General features: G+C 38.6%; 1 protein-coding gene across 1 annotated transcript in view; it reads left to right on the top strand.

Moving 5' to 3' along the window:
- The window catches only part of LRP2 (LDL receptor related protein 2), a 213,508-nt gene that overhangs the window by 68,689 nt on the left and 125,870 nt on the right, over window positions 1-18,949 (top strand). Inside the window, exons 10-16 of the mRNA XM_015110294.3 lie at window positions 4,022-4,150; window positions 6,540-6,709; window positions 7,462-7,685; window positions 9,120-9,326; window positions 11,856-12,058; window positions 14,331-14,471; window positions 16,000-16,203. Coding sequence (XP_014965780.3) covers window positions 4,022-4,150; window positions 6,540-6,709; window positions 7,462-7,685; window positions 9,120-9,326; window positions 11,856-12,058; window positions 14,331-14,471; window positions 16,000-16,203 — 1,278 coding nt within the window. The remainder of the gene's footprint in view (window positions 1-4,021; window positions 4,151-6,539; window positions 6,710-7,461; window positions 7,686-9,119; window positions 9,327-11,855; window positions 12,059-14,330; window positions 14,472-15,999; window positions 16,204-18,949) is intronic.

Below are 18,949 nucleotides of genomic sequence, written 5' to 3'. Positions count from 1 at the left end.
CAGTGTCTTTGGCAAATGTCAGGCTCCTTCGCCCCCCTTCACTTCTACCCAGCTGCCAATCCCATTCCCAGCCTTTTAGTTCTCTAGGCATTTTCCTTTTCTCTTTGTAGAAAAGAAGTTCCAATAGAAATACCAGAAGCCACATTCTCAGTATTACATCAGCTTTTCTCTCTTTTTCCTTTATCAACTCCCAAAGAGGAGTTGGGGCTGAGCTGTCTTACAGTTGAAACTTGATAGGCCATGAAGTCCTTTCAGGAAAAGTGATTTGTTCTTTCAGAATCCCTGATTCAGTCTTGTGATGCCCCACAATCTGTTCTCAGTTTTTTGTTCCACCCTAGAGCCCAGATAACACATTTTCCATATTTTCCAACATACAAGTCTGTGGTGAGCCTTGGGTTGTATTTCCAAATGTCTAGGGTTTCCTAAATGTCAGAAATTCAGGCCACTTCAATTTTCAATAGCCCCTTACAAAGTGAAAGGCTGTCATAACAAAGTTGTTGTTTGATGAAATTTTGCATTTAACCTACTAGTGAATGTAAGGCAGAATATTGCAGTATTATGCATGCACAAGATAATTTCAGGATTAGAGAACATACCGCACATTAATAACACGTTGGAAGTAGTGTGTTCTAATACTGGGGCACTAATTCTAAGTTCCACAACAGACATCTTCTTTCATTCCCGCCAGCGCATTTCTGGGACTTTAGTACAGACAACCTCATTTGGAGATAATCTCAAAAGTCTACATTTGAGGGCCTTTGTGAATATGAGGCCCCCTGCCACCTGCAGAGACCTTTTCTGTGACCTTTGCTGTCCTTCAAGAATGTGTCATTTGCCTCTGAGTTTTGAGGCTGGGTTAACATTTATTTCACATTTGTTTCAAAGAAGACTATTTTTCTCTCTGTATAGAGAACTCTTTAAATACATGACATTAGGAAACCAGTTACTCTTGTTTCAGCTGAGCTGAATTTTTAGGGGAATTGTTGCTTTGGTTTGCTCTCTCAAGCATTTCATTTCAACAAATACTCTCTGTATGGCTATAATCCTCTGCATGGGTGACGCATTACAGAGGCTTCAGGTGTTGGAAACCTATGTACCATTTATTATCTTAGACATGGCTCCCCAGTGAATACCTCGGTGGTAATCAAGAATAACATTGAATAATCTTGACACGAAATCTTGTGTCTTTCTACCATTCATCTGCCCCTGGTAGTCTTGACCTGGCAGTGGAAGCTCTGAGGCATGCTGAAGCAGTTTACTGGGCTCATTGTTTCTGATTGACAGGACATGCTGTTTGTTGACAGAATGACATCGTGGTGCAGAGTGAGGGCAGGGAGGTCATTCAGCATGGTGGGGTTTCACACAGCCAGATGGATCAGAGGGTGGCCAAGGGGGTCTCAGTTAAAAAGGGGTTTTTGAATTATTTTCACAGCAGTATTTGTTGGTGGGAGGAGACAAAGAATAAAAAGGAAAGAAAATAGATAAAGGTATTGGAGTGAGAGGGGGATTGTAAAGTAGTGTTTCAGTGTTTTGTGTGGTTTCCACTATCTTTTCTACTCTCATGAAAACCATCAATTCTACTTTTATTTTTCTTGTCTTCACTCTGGCTGCTGATGGATGTTAATTAACTTTCATATTTCTCTATAGTGATCCAAGGATACAATCTTATTGTCACAAAAGTGACAGCAATTTTACACACTCATTCAAATCCTGTTTTTTGAGATAGGGTCTCACTGTTGCCCAGGCTGGAGTGCAGTGGCTTGATCACGCTGCTCACTGCAGCCTCCCACCTCAGCCTCCTGAGTAGCTGGGGCTACAGGCACGCGCCTCCATGCCTGGCCTTTTTTTTTTTTTTCTTTTTTTAATTCTTAGTAGAGATAAACCCTCGCTATATTGCCCAGGCTAGTCTCAAACCCTTGGACTCAATCAATCCTCCCACCTTGTCCTCCCAAAGTGCTGGGATTATAGGCATGAACCACCGTGCCTGGCCCACTCATTCAAATCTTTAAACCACTTGTAGTGCAGGTGATAGGAAGGGCATTTGTGCTAGAGTATTCCTAGTTATGACTTCTCCACCTTTGGTTTCCTTCTGTTTGACATCAGAACTTCTTCTCAGAGTGACTCCAAATCCTTAGATGTAGTCCCATGGATCTTGCATTCAAAATGAAGTTATGACATTCTGGGGGTTTGAGGGAGAATGTCCTGTACTTCTTTTCATGCTGAGGCAAAGCCTTAGGTGAAGCTTTCTCAGGGCTGAGTTGAGGGGACAGAAGGGAATCATCAGTGAGGGCATTTCACACCCTCACGTGGCCTTTCAATCTGGTAGTGTCCAGATCGGATTGGGTTTTTTTCCTTTGGTTAGTCACAGTCTTTGGAAAGATAGGTATGCTGGTTCATGTTGTTATGTTTAATCTGCAGGGAAATGGGATTATTAGAAGAACCTTCTTGGGGTTGGGTGCGGTGGCTCATGCCTGCAATCCCATCACTTTGGGAGGCCAAGGCAGGCTGATCATTTGAGATCAGGAGTTTGAGACCACCCTGGCCAACATGGGGAAATGCTGTCCCTACTAAAAATACAAAAATATTAGCCGGGTGTGGTGGTGTGCACCTGTAGTCCCAGCTACTCGGGAGGCTGAGGTGGAAGGATTGCTTGAATCTGGGAGGCGGAGGTTGCAGTGAGCCGAGATTGTGCCACTGCACTCCAGCCTGGGCAACAGACCGAGACTGCGTCTAAAAAAAAAAAAAAAAAAAAAAAAAAAAAAAAAAAAAAAAGAAAAGAAAGAAAAGAAAAGGAAAGAACCTTGGGCTTTTGGTGGGTTATGGAATGGTTGGCCACCCAGCAGGAATGGTTGAACCTAATTCACAGTTCTGACAGTTGCTGCAAATGTAATCAGATCATAGAGCTCTGGAGAATTCTAGACTTGGGAGTGCAGTGGTTTCAGAAATTATAATCTACTTGAGAACTTCCTGAAACCAGAGGGTGTGGGAACTCTACTGTTATAGTTTGCATAGGCCATCCTCCCAGGGAAGAGAGCAGAGTGAAGGATGATGGAGAGTGGACGTGGACTTGGAAAGTCAGATGTACCAAGGATAAGACAATTTCTGCACCCCTGAAGACTTATAGTCTTTAAGAAAGACTCTTTTAATATTTTGTTGTGTTCTCCCCTCCATATTCTATTGTTTATGTCAATTATAGTGGAAGTATTTTTACACAGTAGAACTGGTAATGAACAGAGCTCTGTCATATAAGGGACTTTCAATGAACACTTATTAAATGAGTGAATAATAAGTTAACCAATAAGTAGAGGAGAAGAAATTTTTGATGTCTTGAAAAAAGTTCAATTTAATTTTGGTTATAATTTTTTGATATCAGAGGAAAGAGAACTGGGTAAATAGACCTTTCCAAATACTTTATTGCAGTCATAGATTTGTGTCTTCTTGAGGGACTGTCTATAGGCAGGTCTTACTTTATTCAGAAATAGTGCTGTCCAATAGAACTTTCTGCAGTGATGTAAATGTGTATCTTCACTCTCTAACATGGTAACCACTAGTCATATGTGGCTATTGAGCACTTGAAATGTGGCAAGTGATTAGGAAAGCAAATTATTAATTTTATTTTATTTTAATTAATCTAAAGATACATTTAGATAGCCACAGGGGGTTGGTGGCTACCATATTGGAAAGCATAGTATTAAAGGGAAACATTTACACCAAAGTTTATATATTTGTAAACTAACATTAATAAATGAAATGCAATGCCATAGGGCTATGAATTCAGGAAGTGTTGTGCATTTTCTGTAAAGTTATCCTTCATGTAGGTTTAAAAAATGATGTAAATGTTCTTTTTCCTTACATGAAGATGGCTGTTATAAATTCTGAGAACCTGTGCCTAACTCCAGAGGCTGTTTATTTAGACACGGGCAACACCACATTCTTGGCCATCTTATCTAGGATTTTTGTCAGAGAGTGCTCAATAAATGCTGATAACCTTGACTACAAATGTGTATTTTCCATATGGCAGAGTTTGATGATTGCCAGATATGGGGAATTTGTGACCAGAAGTGTGAAAGCCGACCTGGCCATCACCTGTGCCACTGTGAAGAAGGGTATATCTTGGAGCGTGGACAGCATTGCAAAGCTAATGATTCCTGTGAGTAAATTATGGACACCTGAATCTCTGAATAAGAAACAGATTCTAATAGCTTCTTTCCTTCCTTTTGATGACAGCAGAATTATCAGCATTTATGCTGTTGGCAGGGCTTTATCATTACAAATCAGGGATGGCTCCTGCTGCCTAAAAATTGGTCAACATTAATTTCATTCTTTGATTATTAAGGACCAATTTGTCAATTAATGGTGACCATTATTAATATTTTTAAATTGGTTGCTTGTTTACTTTGACCTAGGCTATGATGTCACCCACCTTTAATTGTGGAATAAATGCTCTGCCTACATTTGATTGGCTTGGACATTTGACTTTTAATTAATTACCTACCACAAAAGTAGGTGACAACTATCTACAGAAATAATTTTTGCCGTGTTCTTGCAAAATTTAGGGGTATTTCCAAATGGACATGCTAAATTTGGATTAACATATTTTTGAATGCCCTCATTCTGGGTACTTTGTTGGAATCAATGTAAGAGTATGGAAAGTAGAGAGTAGTAAATAGTAGTAGAGAAAAGTCATGGAGAAAATCCGCAAAACGTAGATGAGGGCTCCAAAGCATTTTGTCATTGTCGATTTCTCCGGACGAAGGTGTCAATATAAACTCCTATTTTCCAATAGTTATTTCACACTTGATTTTGAAGTGTCTTTGATGTCTTCTGAAACTTAACTGCTCCCACGACTGAAGAATGGCCATTTTCTACTTGTTTTTGCATAGAAATACCTGATTTGCTGTGTAGTAATTTTTAGGTTCAGCGTATTTTTAACAATTCAATTTGTTTATTTTTTGCATAGGTAACATATTTATATGTTCACACATTTTAAATTATAAGAAGATACGTAGTGAGATGCCTTGCTCCATACCTATTCCCCTCTGCATGGTTTTCACTTCCTCTTTCCCATGAGTAATTGCTGTTTCTTCATTTCAGTTCTAGAGGTTTCTTAATGAATAAATAAGATTGTACAAATATAGATATTTAACTGTATTTATATATCTATATATGGTAGTAAACTATAAGCACAGTTCTGCATCTTGTGAATGTGCTTAAGATATTTTCCAGAGCTTTCCATATCAGCACATGAAGTTATTTCTTAATTATTTTATTTACGTATGTATGTATGTATTTATTTATTTATTTTTATTTATTTATTTTTGAGAATGAGTCTTGCTCTGTTACCCAGGCTGGAGTGCAGTGGCACCATCTTGGCTCACTGCAACCTCCGCCTCCTGGGTTCAGGCAGTTCTCTGCCTCAGCCTCCCAAGTAGCTGGGACTACAGGCGTCTGCCACCACGCCCAGCTAATTTTTGTATTTTTAGTAGAGATGGGGTTTCACCATGTTAGCCAGAATAGTCTTGATCTCCTTACCTTGTAATCTACCCGCTTCGGCCACCCAAAGTGCTGGGCCTCCCAAAGTGCTGGGATTACAGGCGTGAACTACTGCATCCAGCCTTACTTATTTATTTTTGAGACGGAGTCTCTCTCTTGTTGCCCAGGCTGGAGTGCAATGGCAAGATCTTGGCTCACTGCAATCTCCGCCTCTTGGGTTCAAGTGGTTCTCCTGCCTCAGCCTCCTGCGTAGCTGAGATTACAGGCCCCCGCCACCACGCCCGGCTAATTTTTGTATTTTTAATAGAAACGGGGTTTCCCCATGTTGGCCAGGCTGATTTCGAACTTCTGACTTCATGTGATCCGCCTGCCTCAGCCCCTCAAAGTGCTGGGATTACAGATGTGAGCCACTGCGCCTGGCCTTAATTATTATTATTATTTTTATAATGGCATAATATTCCTTTTTTTTGACATTCATAATTTGTTTAACTAGTCCTCTACTGATGAACTTTTATATCATTCCTTATCTTTTGCTATTGCCAATAAGACTGCAGTTAATACCTTGTTCATGTATCATTTTGCATACCTGTGAGTATACAGACAGATTTGGAACCACCATTACCATCTTTTTCAGAGTGATTTCCTGGTAATCTTTAAAATGTCTTCTGTGTTTAACAAAATCTAGAGTTGCACATGGGGCTAAGGAGCCCATATCATCAAGGAGTCTTGAAAATATCTGAGAAATACTCTCCTCAGTGTCGTTGAAAGTGCATTGGACTAGTATCCAGGATGCTTGAATTCTTACCAAATTCTTCCTAACTTACTGAGATTTTGGACACTTCATTAAGCCTTTTTGTGCCTCAATTTGCCCTTCTGTAAAATGGATAGAATGATAGCTATCTGTCTGCCTCAGAGGTTTATGTTAAAATCTGGTAAGACAACGTAGAAGATAGCATTTGAAAAAGCAGAAAGCATATCAGTTGTAAGCTACTTCACCATCCTTGCTCACCTGAAGGAGTGGTGATGCCTTCCTTCTTCACATTTAGTTGGCGAGGCCTCCATTATCTTCTCCAATGGTCGGGATTTGTTAATTGGTGATATTCATGGAAGGAGCTTCCGGATCCTAGTGGAGTCTCAGAATCGTGGAGTGGCCGTGGGTGTGGCTTTCCACTATCACCTGCAAAGAGTTTTTTGGACAGACACTGTGCAAAATAAGGTAAATAGAAATTGCAGGAGCTGAATGGAACCCTGAGCACAAAGTGTTGATAGCTTTTCACTTTTAGAGGGAGTAGAGGGGAAAGTTCCTTTGTTTTCTAACAAAAAAGGCCCTTGAGATATTTTATGTTAATCAGCACCTTTTCCATGCTATACTATTACATGTGACCTCTTAAACAAAGCAGTCTATTATATGGATTAGCCTTGAGCAACTTTTAATTTTATTCGAAGTGGAGTCCAAGAGCCTAATTAAAAGAAATAGTAGACATTCTTTCAAAACTGGATAGATATTTGGTGGTAATTTTTGAAATTTGATCATTTAAAATGTAAAAAGCACACTGCTTTTCTGGATGATAAAAATCAGATTTTTACCTGCATCTTCTAAATGGAACCGTAATTCGGGATCAAGTAACAAATATTGACAGTATTTTGTTTAATGGCCAAAATTTTGTTCCACTGTCTTATTTGGAAAGTGTGATGGGTTTAATTTCATCTTGGAGTAATGCAATGGAGATTTTTGAAACATAAATTTCAGAAACTCCTAAAGCGTTATGGAATTTTATTTATTTCTTCTTCTTACATTTTATTATACCATTAATACAATTCTCATTTATTTAAATAACTTGCATGAAATTTCTAAAAGTTGAGAATTTAGATTTTTAGCAATTCTGGTTTGATTATAACTAAAAAATCAAAACAAACCATGTAGTTAGTGATGCTGAGGAAATATAATAATTTTGGTTTTTCTTTCAGGTTTTTTCAGTTGACATTCATGGTTTAAATATCCAAGAGGTTCTCAATGTTTCTGTTGAAACCCCAGAGAACCTGGCTGTGGACTGGGTTAATAATAAAATCTATCTGGTGGAAACCAAGGTCAACCGCATAGATATGGTAAATTTGGATGGAAGCTACCGGGTTACCCTTATAACTGAAAACTTGGGGCATCCTAGAGGAATTGCCGTGGACCCAACTGTTGGGTAAGTGATGTGAAAACATATTGATTCCTGTATTTTCAGAATTTTCTCTCTCCCTCTATACATTGAACATCAATTGGATTAATCGAAGGCTCATTCTGATTTCTTTTAGGCTCTGTACTCTAGAACCCATGTCTATTTTGTGCCCTTATTTTTATAAGCTTTAAGAGAGTTTATTAAATATAATCCTATGTGAGGACATGTCACCCAAACACACCTACTGGTGTACTAAAAATACTAGTTGTTTTGGGGGTATGAACTTTATTCTTAGTGTTTGCCACATTTTCCTAGCTAAGAGATTGGATTCTGTGTTCTAACTCAATCTAATATTATTATTACAACTAAACATTACTTATGTTTCATTATTTTTAAGATGAGTAACATGAATTTGCTGTAAAGATTTTTAAAGACAGGAAAGCAGGTTGGAACTATTCCTTTCAGAACTTTCTTGATACAGGCTGGGATTGAGATATCAATGCTAATATCTCATTACAAGTTGTTCAGTCTGAATCAACCCAGAATCACTGATAATGCTTTTCTTCAGGTTTAAATTCAAATTTCCCAATCTTCACATTTGAGAAGTGTTATAGGAGACGTAGCTTTCTCCTAGAATTTCACAATTGGGTCTTAGGACCCTTGGATAAGCTTTAGGCTATTTTAGTCTTGGTGAATGATGATTATTCAGTTCTACTTCATTATATCAGCTATCCTTCTTGAAAATGATGGAAATGTTCTCTGTCTGTGCTTCAGAATGGAAAATTGAGGAGCAAAATGGCTTGATAGCTTCTTTTAAAAGGTATTTGTAAGTTTTCCTGGGTGTAAAAAAGAGAAGCAAAGGACAGATAAAGGAAATAGAGGAGGAAGTTCAGAAGGTGAATATGATTTTTTTTTTTTTTTTGAGACAGGTTCTTGCTCTGTTGCCCAGGCTGGTGTGCAGCCGCACAATCACGGCATGCTGCAGCCTTGCACTTCTGGGCTCTAGCAATCCTCCCACCTCAGCTTCCTGAGTAGCTGAAACTATGGGCAAGTGCCATCATGCCCAGCTAATCTTTTAATTTTTGTAGAGATGGGGTCTTGCCATGTTGCCCAGGCTGGTCTCGAAATATGGGCCTCAAGCAATCCTTGTGCCTTGGCCTCCCAAAGTGCTGGCACCACAGGCATGAACCGCTGTGCCTGGCTGGCTGAATATGAACTTTTAGACTACCATATTAGTGCATCATAGTAGTTGCTATTTGGAACTGTTGACTCTCCTGATTGACCCCCACAGTCTCTCTCTCTCTCTCTCTCTTTAAAATACTTAATTTCCCTGTTGCTTTATACTGTGGTTCTCTAATCAGCTGGATAAAATTTCCATTGATCCAAATACACTATTAAAAAAAATTCCCAGGTAAACTTGTAAAATACCAGATTCTTTCATCTTCTGTTTTTCTTTTGTAGTTATTTATTTTTCTCAGATTGGGAGAGCCTTTCTGGGGAACCTAAGTTGGAAAGGGCATTCATGGATGGCAGCAACCGTAAAGACTTGGTGAAAACAAAGCTGGGATGGCCTGCTGGGGTAACTCTGGATATGATATCGAAGCGTGTTTACTGGGTTGACTCTCGGTTTGATTACATTGAAACTGTAACTTACGATGGAATTCAAAGGTAAGAAGTATTTTGTATGGCTTTATGGTTTTATAAGTTGTGGGGAAAGTGCATAAAATGGTTGGAGAGAAACATCAAAGTACCAGAATGAAAATATTGCTTTGTTGGTTGACACGATAGCTTTAATGACCTTTGTACTGATATTTGCATGAAGTGACTTGCTCTGTTTTGTTAACTTTTCTTGTGTCCCATAACGCAAGAGGTAAACCCTCATTAACTATAACCTCCAGCGTTTGTTCTTTGATTTCTCCTCTCCAACTACTCACCTAGTTCCAGATGATGCACATTATTTTCATTTACTCCAGAGTTCATTTGTGCTTTGTTTCTCAAGATTACTTTCCCTTTTAATTTTCTAACTTTCCTCCAATAAATGCATGTTTTATTAGGTATTCGATGTTGCCTACTGGGAATTAATTGGATTTTACTCTGTTCTTATATATGTCAAATTTCAAGGAGAAATTCTTTGTATTGTACTTTTACCTGGTGTACAAAGATACTTAAACGGCAATATTTGAATGCAGAATATGGCTTTCTTTTTTTTTTTTTTTTTTGAGATGGAGTCTCACTCTGTCTCCCAGGATGGAGTGCAGTGATGCGATCTCAGTTCACTGCAATCTCCGCCTCCCAAGTTCAAGTGATTCTCCTGCCTCAGCCTCCCCAGTAGCTAGGATTACAAGCATACACCACCATGCCTGGCTAATTTTTGTATTTTTAGTAGAGATAACATTTCACCACGTTTCCCAGGCTTGTCCCAAACTCCTAACCTCAAGTGATTCGCACACCTCGGCCTCCCAAAGTGTTGGGATTACAGACATGAGCCACTACACCTGGCTGAATATGGCACATTTTTTTCCGTCTTTGTACTCTGATTAAAGCTAACTATAACTTAATGTAAAAAAACTATTTTAGATCCTCTCCTTTTGGTATTTTCAAAAATTGGGTAAAACATGTTCTTCAAATTTTGACCCAAAATATTATTCTTGGGTGGATTCAGCAAATAGGCTGGTTAATTTAATTTTTCCCAATGACTTGATTTTATGTTTTCTCAACGAAAGCAATATTATAGTTTTGTTTCCTCTTAGGTTTCCATTTTGTAAGGATAATATCACAGTTTGCCACTGGATTATATATCCTTAGAACAATTTCTGCTTCGTTAAATGAAGTGATTGGGTATTAATGTGGTGACTTCCTATCACTGAAACTGGCTTCCATAAGGAGAATATGAATACATTTTATGTAAAAATTAGCTAACCCAATAAGTCACATAAAATAATTGTGAAATTGCCTAAATTTTTTCTCTTTGGGATGTTTTAGCATTACATTATATAGTCTAACTTTTGCTCAAGTAAAAAAAAGTAAAGCATAAAAGATAAAAATCAATGGAGTTTTGAAAAGATTTGAGTGGTTTGCTGGCTGTGAAGAAACATCAAAGAAATATTAAAGCTCACAAGTACAGCTGAAATTATAAAGTCATTGCCTCTCACTTTGCCAGCAGGTGGCATTCACGGTTCTGGAATCTGCTAACTGAAAAAGAAACTATTCTCTATTCTTAATGTACCGTGTCATTGTGGAATGTTTCAAAGTGTGCACTAACCTGCCACCTTAGGTTTCTTTGTTTACTCCCCGTTAGTGTGTTTCCCAGCTTTAATATCTTCAAGTCTTTTCTTAGAGCTCTATTGTCCTTTTTAGTTATCAGGGTATGCTAATATTTTTCTTTGAGGTCTTTGTATTACGCCAAAATAAAGAAAATAAGAGTTTTCCCATATCAACCATCCTCTGCCTCACTCTGTTCATGTGTCTAACTGAATCATGGTTTATGGAGACGTAGTCATGGGGGGTTGTTTCAACAACAACGTAGTCATGTTGTTGATTTCCTCTCTTTGCTTAGTGCCTAATTGTACTTCTATTTTCTTCCCAGTTAAGTGGCTTTGGGCCTTCATTACAAGTATGATCAGTTGATAGTTCCATCAAGCAGATGCATAACAGTGGTAGTGGCATTGCTTCTTGCTCTCCTTACAGTGATGTCAGGAGCAGATCTGGGCGTTTGCTGAGGCTTTAATCCTACCACTCACTGTCCTGCTCCCTAATTGCTAGGAAATGGTCAATGGTGCAGTGGAAAATAATTGGCGAAGGCATCTTTCCCAGACTTCCAAAGTCTTGGAATACTCTTTCACCTATGGTATTCAACATGCTATTTCACATCTTAGCCTTTTAGATGTGGGGCAACCTAAAAGGAATGAAGATCAAAAGGGAAAACAGTAAATTCCAAAAAAGTCTAGGACAAGCTAAAGGATTGACTGGGACTGAAATGTAAGTCTCAAGCGTCTTTTCCAAGAGACAACATGAAAATCCTTCTATCATATGTAGATGGAAATATGTATACATCTAAAATGTATCTTTTCTATCTATTCCGTATTTGTGACAAGAAATTACTTAGCTTTTCGGGCATTTAATTGAACTAACTACAGCTTTAATTATAATAAAGCAAAACTAACAAATTGTATGATATATATGTGTCTTTTATAACAGGAAGACTGTAGTTCATGGAGGCTCCCTCATTCCTCATCCCTTTGGAATAAGTTTATTTGAAGGTCAGGTATTCTTTACTGATTGGACAAAGATGGCCGTGCTGAAGGCAAACAAGTTCGCAGAGACCAACCCACAAGTGTACTACCAGGCTTCCCTGAGACCCTATGGAGTGACTGTTTACCATTCCCTCAGACAGCCCTATGGTAAGCCTCAGAACAGTGGTAACCATGCTTGGTACTGGACTTGGTGGAAAGATTTTCTCAAAGCTTTGGAAGTTAATAATGAGAGGTCTCATGTGACTTGGGTGGCATTCTCAAGTATATGAAGGGTTGGTTACCCGGAGTGTTAAACTCTCTGAAACTGGTTCTACAGATTAGGAGCATTCTGGAGAAATTGATGTATTTCAGAGTTAAATGCCAAATCTAGAGGGAATTTAGAGATTTATTTAACAGATGTTATTGGCACCTGCAAAGATGCTTGGGGCTATAGCAGCTCACAAACCAAACCAAAATACCTATCCTTATTCTACTGGGAAAAACATCTATTTCAAACTTCTAATATTACAGTTAAGGAAACAGGTCACATAGAAGAAAATGACATGTCTCAGTGTCCATTTTAGGCAATGTCAGAGCCATTTTTTTCTTCTTCTCTGTTGCATATGTATGTCACCTGTTCTTTGGTTCTGATTAATCTGTCATAGGCCAGCTGGGTTTGGTGTCTCTTTGGCTGGTCACTTATTTAAAAAAAAGAAATATTTTGATTCAGACACTGCTTAGTCGTCTGTTATTTTACCACGTATTTTTTTTCTTTTTATTTTTTCTGAGATGGGGTTTTCACTATGTTGGCCAGACTTTTCTGGAACTCTTGGCTTCAAGCGATCCTCCTGCCTCGGCGTCCCAAAGTGTGGGGATTACAGGCGTGAGCCACTGTACCTGGCCTATCGTAAGCTTTGTTTATGTTTCCAGGTTATAGCTTGAGCTTTGATACGTCTATCTGGACTGTATATGGCTCTTTTCTGTATTTGCTTATGGATCAAAGAAAAATAAACATAAACTACACTATGTTGGTAGAAGGTTTAATATTGGTGAATAATAATTTAGAGGAAAACAGATTTGCTTTAAAACTCTCATGTTAAGTGATGGATCTGTTTGGGATGAAGAAAGACTATAAAGTAATGCAGTTAACAAAAGCCCAACCGCTAGAACTGACACATTTAGATGAATATCCTTCAGTGTCATCATCCTGGGAAAATATATATTTGTCTAAAAATAGATATTTTATCTGAAAACATTTTTGGAAATACCTATTTGGAATAGTTTTTACACTCAACTCACAACTAACCTCACACCTGCCCTCACATTAGATCCAGTAGATCAATGATCAATGTGATCGCTAAAATTACTATTTTCATTATTTGGCTCAAAATGACATCTGCCTATTGTTTCACCAAATCAATCCACCTGAGAAGATAAAGAGAATATTTTAAAGAAAGTCAAAGGCTAAGAAGACAATTTTAAAAGCAGATATAAAATTTCTAGTTGTGGCAGTGATCTTCCTAAGGTCACTACTTTGAGAGTGGCTTTTGGAAGTATTAACTGGTTTGTGTTGCAGACATTTAAGGTTTTGGAATCAGATCTGGCTTTGAATCCCAGTCAAGCTGTTTAGCTACTGAATAATGCTGCGCAAGTTATTTAACTGTTTAGATTTTTGGTTTCCTCCTCTGTAAAATTGGAGGACTAATGCTTACCTCTTAGAGCTATTGGTTATTAAGTTGGTTTACTTACAAAGTAAGCGTCCAGTAATATTTATTATATCCTACAAATGGCAAAAAAGCAGTGAAGTATGGGTTTTCTTTTGGCAGTTATTTCTAATCATGGAGGATAGCAGACATACTCTGACATAATTATTGGGGAGAAAGTTTTTTTTTTTTTTTTGAGATGGAGTCTGGCTCTATCGCCCAGGCTGGAGTGCAGTGGCGCGATCTCAGCTCACTGCAAGCTCCGCCTCCCGGGTTCACGCCATTCTCCTGCCTCAGCCTCCCGTGGAGCTGGGACTACAGGCGCCCGCCAGCGCGCTCGGCTAATTTTTTGTATTTTTAGTAGAGACGGGGTTTCACCGTGTTCGCCAGGATGGTCTCGATCTCCTGACCTCATGATCCGCCCGTCTCGGCCTCCCAAAGTGCTGGGATTACAGGCATGAGCCACTGCGCCCGGCAGGGGAGAAAGTTTAAGGAGTCCTTTCCTTTTTTTTTGCCACCATCAATTGGAGAGTGGATAGGAGAGCAGCAGTGATATTGGGAGGGCTAATGTAGCCAGATGTGGATGTATTCAGTAGTAACCAGTAGTAATGTTTTCAATACGTTGCTAATCCATTACTCTATTTCACCTATAGGTGAAAAGGGCTAGAAGTGGCTTCGTGTTTTGGATAATTACACATTTCTAATTGCAATTTAACCCTGTGCATTTTTCCCTCCAGCGACCAATCCGTGTAAAGATAACAATGGGGGCTGTGAGCAGGTCTGTGTCCTCAGCCACAGAACAGATAATGATGGTTTGGGTTTCCGTTGCAAGTGCACGTTTGGCTTCCAGCTGGATACAGATGAGCGCCACTGCATTGGTAAGAAGTCTGTTTTGGACGTTGTTGGCAGGTGGCACAGGTGTATGTGTGTCCAAACCTGTAACTAGACTAACTGCTGTTCTTGAACTGGACCAGCTCCCTGTGTAACTTCTTCACTGCAGATAAGCTTTCTGTAGCCCACAGAACATCTTCCTTGGTAGGCACCACTTCTACTATACGCAGAGCTATGTTCAAAAATGTAAATTTCTGTCTTTTGGGATTTTGTTTTAATCCCATATCTAAGGTTTTCTTGGGTTCCCTTTCCTTTTTGTTTGTTTCCTGAAACCTTTTTCTCCTATTAACTATAGTCTTGAAATTCCATGTGGTTGAACTTTGAACTCTTTTCTATACCATGTATACCTTTTCCACTTTAGATGTTAGCCTTAACTTTGATGGGAAGAGTTGTACTTCTCCCCACTTTGACTTCTCCTAGACCACCACGTACGCCCCTTTCAACCAGGTAATCACATCTGAATCCCATCTGGCTTTTTTTTTTTTTTCTCTCTCTGTATTCCAAAGTGAACCCCTGAGCATTGGGGTAGCTCGGTTCCTCACACAGGTTTTCATCTTTCAGTTCAAACTTTCTTGTATCTGCCTCCATATTCCTGATTTCATTCTTACCTTGAAGGTTTCCTTTCTTCCTCTTTGGTTTCTTATACATCTATTCATACTTAAGCCATTGCCTGGGCCCTAGCTAATGATGAAATGCACTCCAGTAATATTTGTTTTTCTTATTTTCACTTGTACAATTCTCCTTTCTGTGCCTGTGACAAATTCTTGCTCTCCAGATGTTGCTGTTTCTAGCGTAGTATATAAATTCTTTTATTCTAACCAGACAAATGTGTTAACTTCTTAGGTAGTTTTAGATTCAGAAAAATCACCCTCATTTAAAAAATACCATATATTTCTAACTATTATATCAATAGTGCATTGTCTAATACTTTTGCTTTTAAATTCCATTCCTGCAATTTTTATCTTCGTCTTGGGCATACCTCCTTCATCTTCTTGATTCCCTGACATACTGTCACAATCTCCTATTTGATTTTAAACATTACTTCTTCTTACCTATTTCCTTTATCCCTCCCCTTCCTTCCCTGCTTTCACTCCTTTATATCTTTATGTTCCTGATTGCTTTTAATTATCTTGGTATCTACAGTAAGATTCTTGGTGTAGATCTCTATGCAGAAGTTAATGCAACTTGAGGATTATTATGGAATTATTATAGAGTTCAGCTAATACTATTTTATAAATTAAGCATATGGATATCATTTTTCATATAAATAAATGTTAAGGATACATTTCTTAGGAAGAAGGAAGATTCTAATACTTCTATCACCCTCATAGATGCTTATCTTTTTTTCTTCCCTCTATTATTTCTAACTATGCTTTCCAAAAATTTATTTTTACATTTATTTCAGAATTATATTTTATAATTTAAAGTTTGCTCTGTGGATACATTTATCTGGAATTTGGGAGGAGGGGAAAGAACCATGCTGTGGCTGACTGTGCTGTGTTCTTCTTCCTACAGCTGTTCAGAATTTCCTCATTTTTTCATCCCAAGTTGCTATTCGTGGGATCCCGTTCACCTTGTCTACCCAGGAAGATGTCATGGTTCCAGTTTCGGGGAATCCTTCTTTCTTTGTTGGGATTGATTTTGATGCCCAGGACAGCACTATCTTTTTTTCAGATATGTCAAAACACATGATTTTTAAACAAAAGATTGATGGCACAGGTGAGAAACGTTTCTCTCTGTGTGTGTGCATGTTTTGCCTTTTTATCGCAATGATACTTATAACTTGATAATTAAAACTCGGTATCTAATTTTTAAGCAGAGTCTTTACAAAGCCTCCTAAATAGTTTTAGATTGAGAAAATAAATTTATTGCTTTTTTATGGATTAAGGTAAAACAAACACCTTTCCTTTATTTTAGAAACAAGTTATTTTTGGGAACAGAGATGGGAGGATTGCTTGAGTTTGACACCAGCCTGGGCAACATAGTGAGATTCCACTTGTACCAAAAAAAGAAAAAAATTAGCCAGGCATAGTGGTATGCACCTGTAGTCCCCACTACTTGGGAGGCTGCAATGGAAGGATTGTTTGAGCCCAGGAGTTCCAGGCTGCAGTGAACTATGACCATACCATTGCACTCCAGCTTGGGCAACAGAGTGCAACCCTATCTCGAAAAAAAAAAAAGAGTTATGAATGTGTGTGTATTTTAACAATGACCAATATTAACAAAAAAGGAATGTCAAGTATATGAGAGCCATTAACAGATTAATTGACTAGAAGCTGTTTTTCACACTCAAGTAGCCAGATTGATTAAAGGGGAAGACATCTCTTCAGGAATGCTGGACTAGGTAAATGCCAATGGTTCAGCTTGTATTAGTAATACAATTTGTAAGCAATATAACATACCAACTAAGAGGGCCAGCTTAGGAGCTATGCTACCTACTTCCGAATTCCAGCTTCCCACATTTCATAGCTTTGTAACCTTGGGCAAGTTACTCAATTTCTTTATGCCTCAATTTTTTAATCTGGAAAATATGCAGGTCATATATTGCTCATAAGGTTGTTGAGAGAATTTTTGGCTAATACATGTAAACACCTAGAGTAATGGCTAGAAAATAGTAAATATTCAGTAAATGTTGGATACCATTATATCTGTTCTCAATATAAAGCCATATTGCCCACCCTACCCTGTCCCCAATCCAGACCTGCTCTGGGGAGGGAACAGTTCTTTTGACTGTTTCTTCTTTTGTTTGTCTCCATGTTTCTAAATGCTTTGTTTATACTTCTATTTCTTGATTTATCATTTTTGGTATTTACTTCCTTATTCTAGGTGAGCATTTTGCTTTCTTACATCATTCTTCTGTCCCAGCTTCTGAGTTCCCTCCCCCCATTCTCCTTAAAAAGCTAGATTATACTTTTGGTTACATTAATAATGTGTGTTTATATTATTAATATGAATATAAATATTGTTCACTGCTCAGCCAATTCTAGGATGACATTTCTTGACAATTTTTGACAATTGCCACATCTTCATTTGCTTAGTTTTAAAATATAACAATCATGCATTTTCCCCAAAGGCTCCAATAGCTCTATCAAATGCCTGTACAAAGACAGAAAACAGCCTATATATTTTTTTTTCCTTCTGAGACCCCTATACTGTGTTCCGGTTGGGACTTGTTTTCTCTGGCCTGGTGCACGGCTCTTATCTTCTGACTTCTCTTTGCCACTCCCCTGTGCTGGACCTTCTGTTTGTGGCAGGCCATTTATTTCTTTTTCTAGATTTATTTCCTCATTTTGCTGAAACATGTTATATAATAGCTTCCTGAGAAGCATAAGTAGGTGGCATATATTTTGAGTCTTTGAATGTCTGTGAGCGTTTTATTTTGCTCTCCTTTTGACTGTTTGGCTGGGTACAGGTTGCAAGTTAATTTAAATCTGGAATTTGAAAACATTGCTCCAGTGACCTCTAATATCTAGCATTGAGTCCAGTGCCATTCTGAGTACCATTTCTGTGGATATGACCTTGATATGGATATGGATATGACATTAAAAATTAATCTTCCTCTGTTTCCATTTTCTCTGGATTCCTTTTCCTTTTGATTTCTTTTCACCTTTCTTCTTTGTGACGGAAGCTTTCTCCAAATGTCTGAGTTGCTAGTTTGGTATTTAGGATGAGGTTATAAAACCTGACCTGAAAGTCTGTACATGTGGATAGGCCTTGTCAGCTGGTGAGCTTCAGACAGGGAGGTGGCTTGGTTACCAGACTGCTCCCCAAGGCAGCATTAGTGAGTCTTTTCTGGAGATGATCAATTTCTCCTTCATAGATGCCTCCATTCTCCTTCTTGGGGTAAGGGGAAGATGTGGGGAGATGGTGGTCTGTTCTGGGGGTGATTAATTTCTCCTTCATAGATGCTTTCATTCTCCTTCTTGGGGTAAGGGGAAGATATGGGGAAATGGTGGTCTGTTCTGGGAGTGGGCAGAGGAAAGGGAGCTGAGGGCACCCTTTCAGTATTCCTATAATCCTCCTGTACTCAGTTCCACGTCCATCTCAGTTCTCCATTGAAGACTGTGCTCTGAACCCATAGCCATTCTGCTTCAGCTCCTCCAGAAAGAAAATCTGTGGTCCATTAGAGGAGATAGAGGAGTGGTGTGACACTCAGGATCTGGGAGGGACCTAGGCATTGGATTGCTCCTTTTCCTGACTTTATCTGAGCCCCTTAGTTCCTTGCCCCTGTCTTTCTTAGGACCTGGTGCCTCTGAGTGTGAGTGCACTGAGGCTTCTGCATATATGGATGTGTGTCTGTCTTCTGTTGACACTTAGTTTGTAGCATTTTCCCCTTCTTGATTGAGTTATCACTCCTCCAATACCTTACTTTTAAAATATTTGTTGGAATTGCTCATCTGCTGTTATTTTACTGTCTTTTAAGTAGCGTTTGGTAGAAAGAGGAGATAAACATGTTTGGTTTGTC

The sequence above is a fragment of the Macaca mulatta genome, chromosome 12 (assembly GCF_049350105.2).
Source record: "Macaca mulatta isolate MMU2019108-1 chromosome 12, T2T-MMU8v2.0, whole genome shotgun sequence".
Taxonomy (NCBI): domain Eukaryota; kingdom Metazoa; phylum Chordata; class Mammalia; order Primates; family Cercopithecidae; genus Macaca; species Macaca mulatta.
The sequence above is the reverse complement of the archived record's forward strand: the minus strand, read 5'-3'. Positions and strand labels throughout refer to the sequence as shown.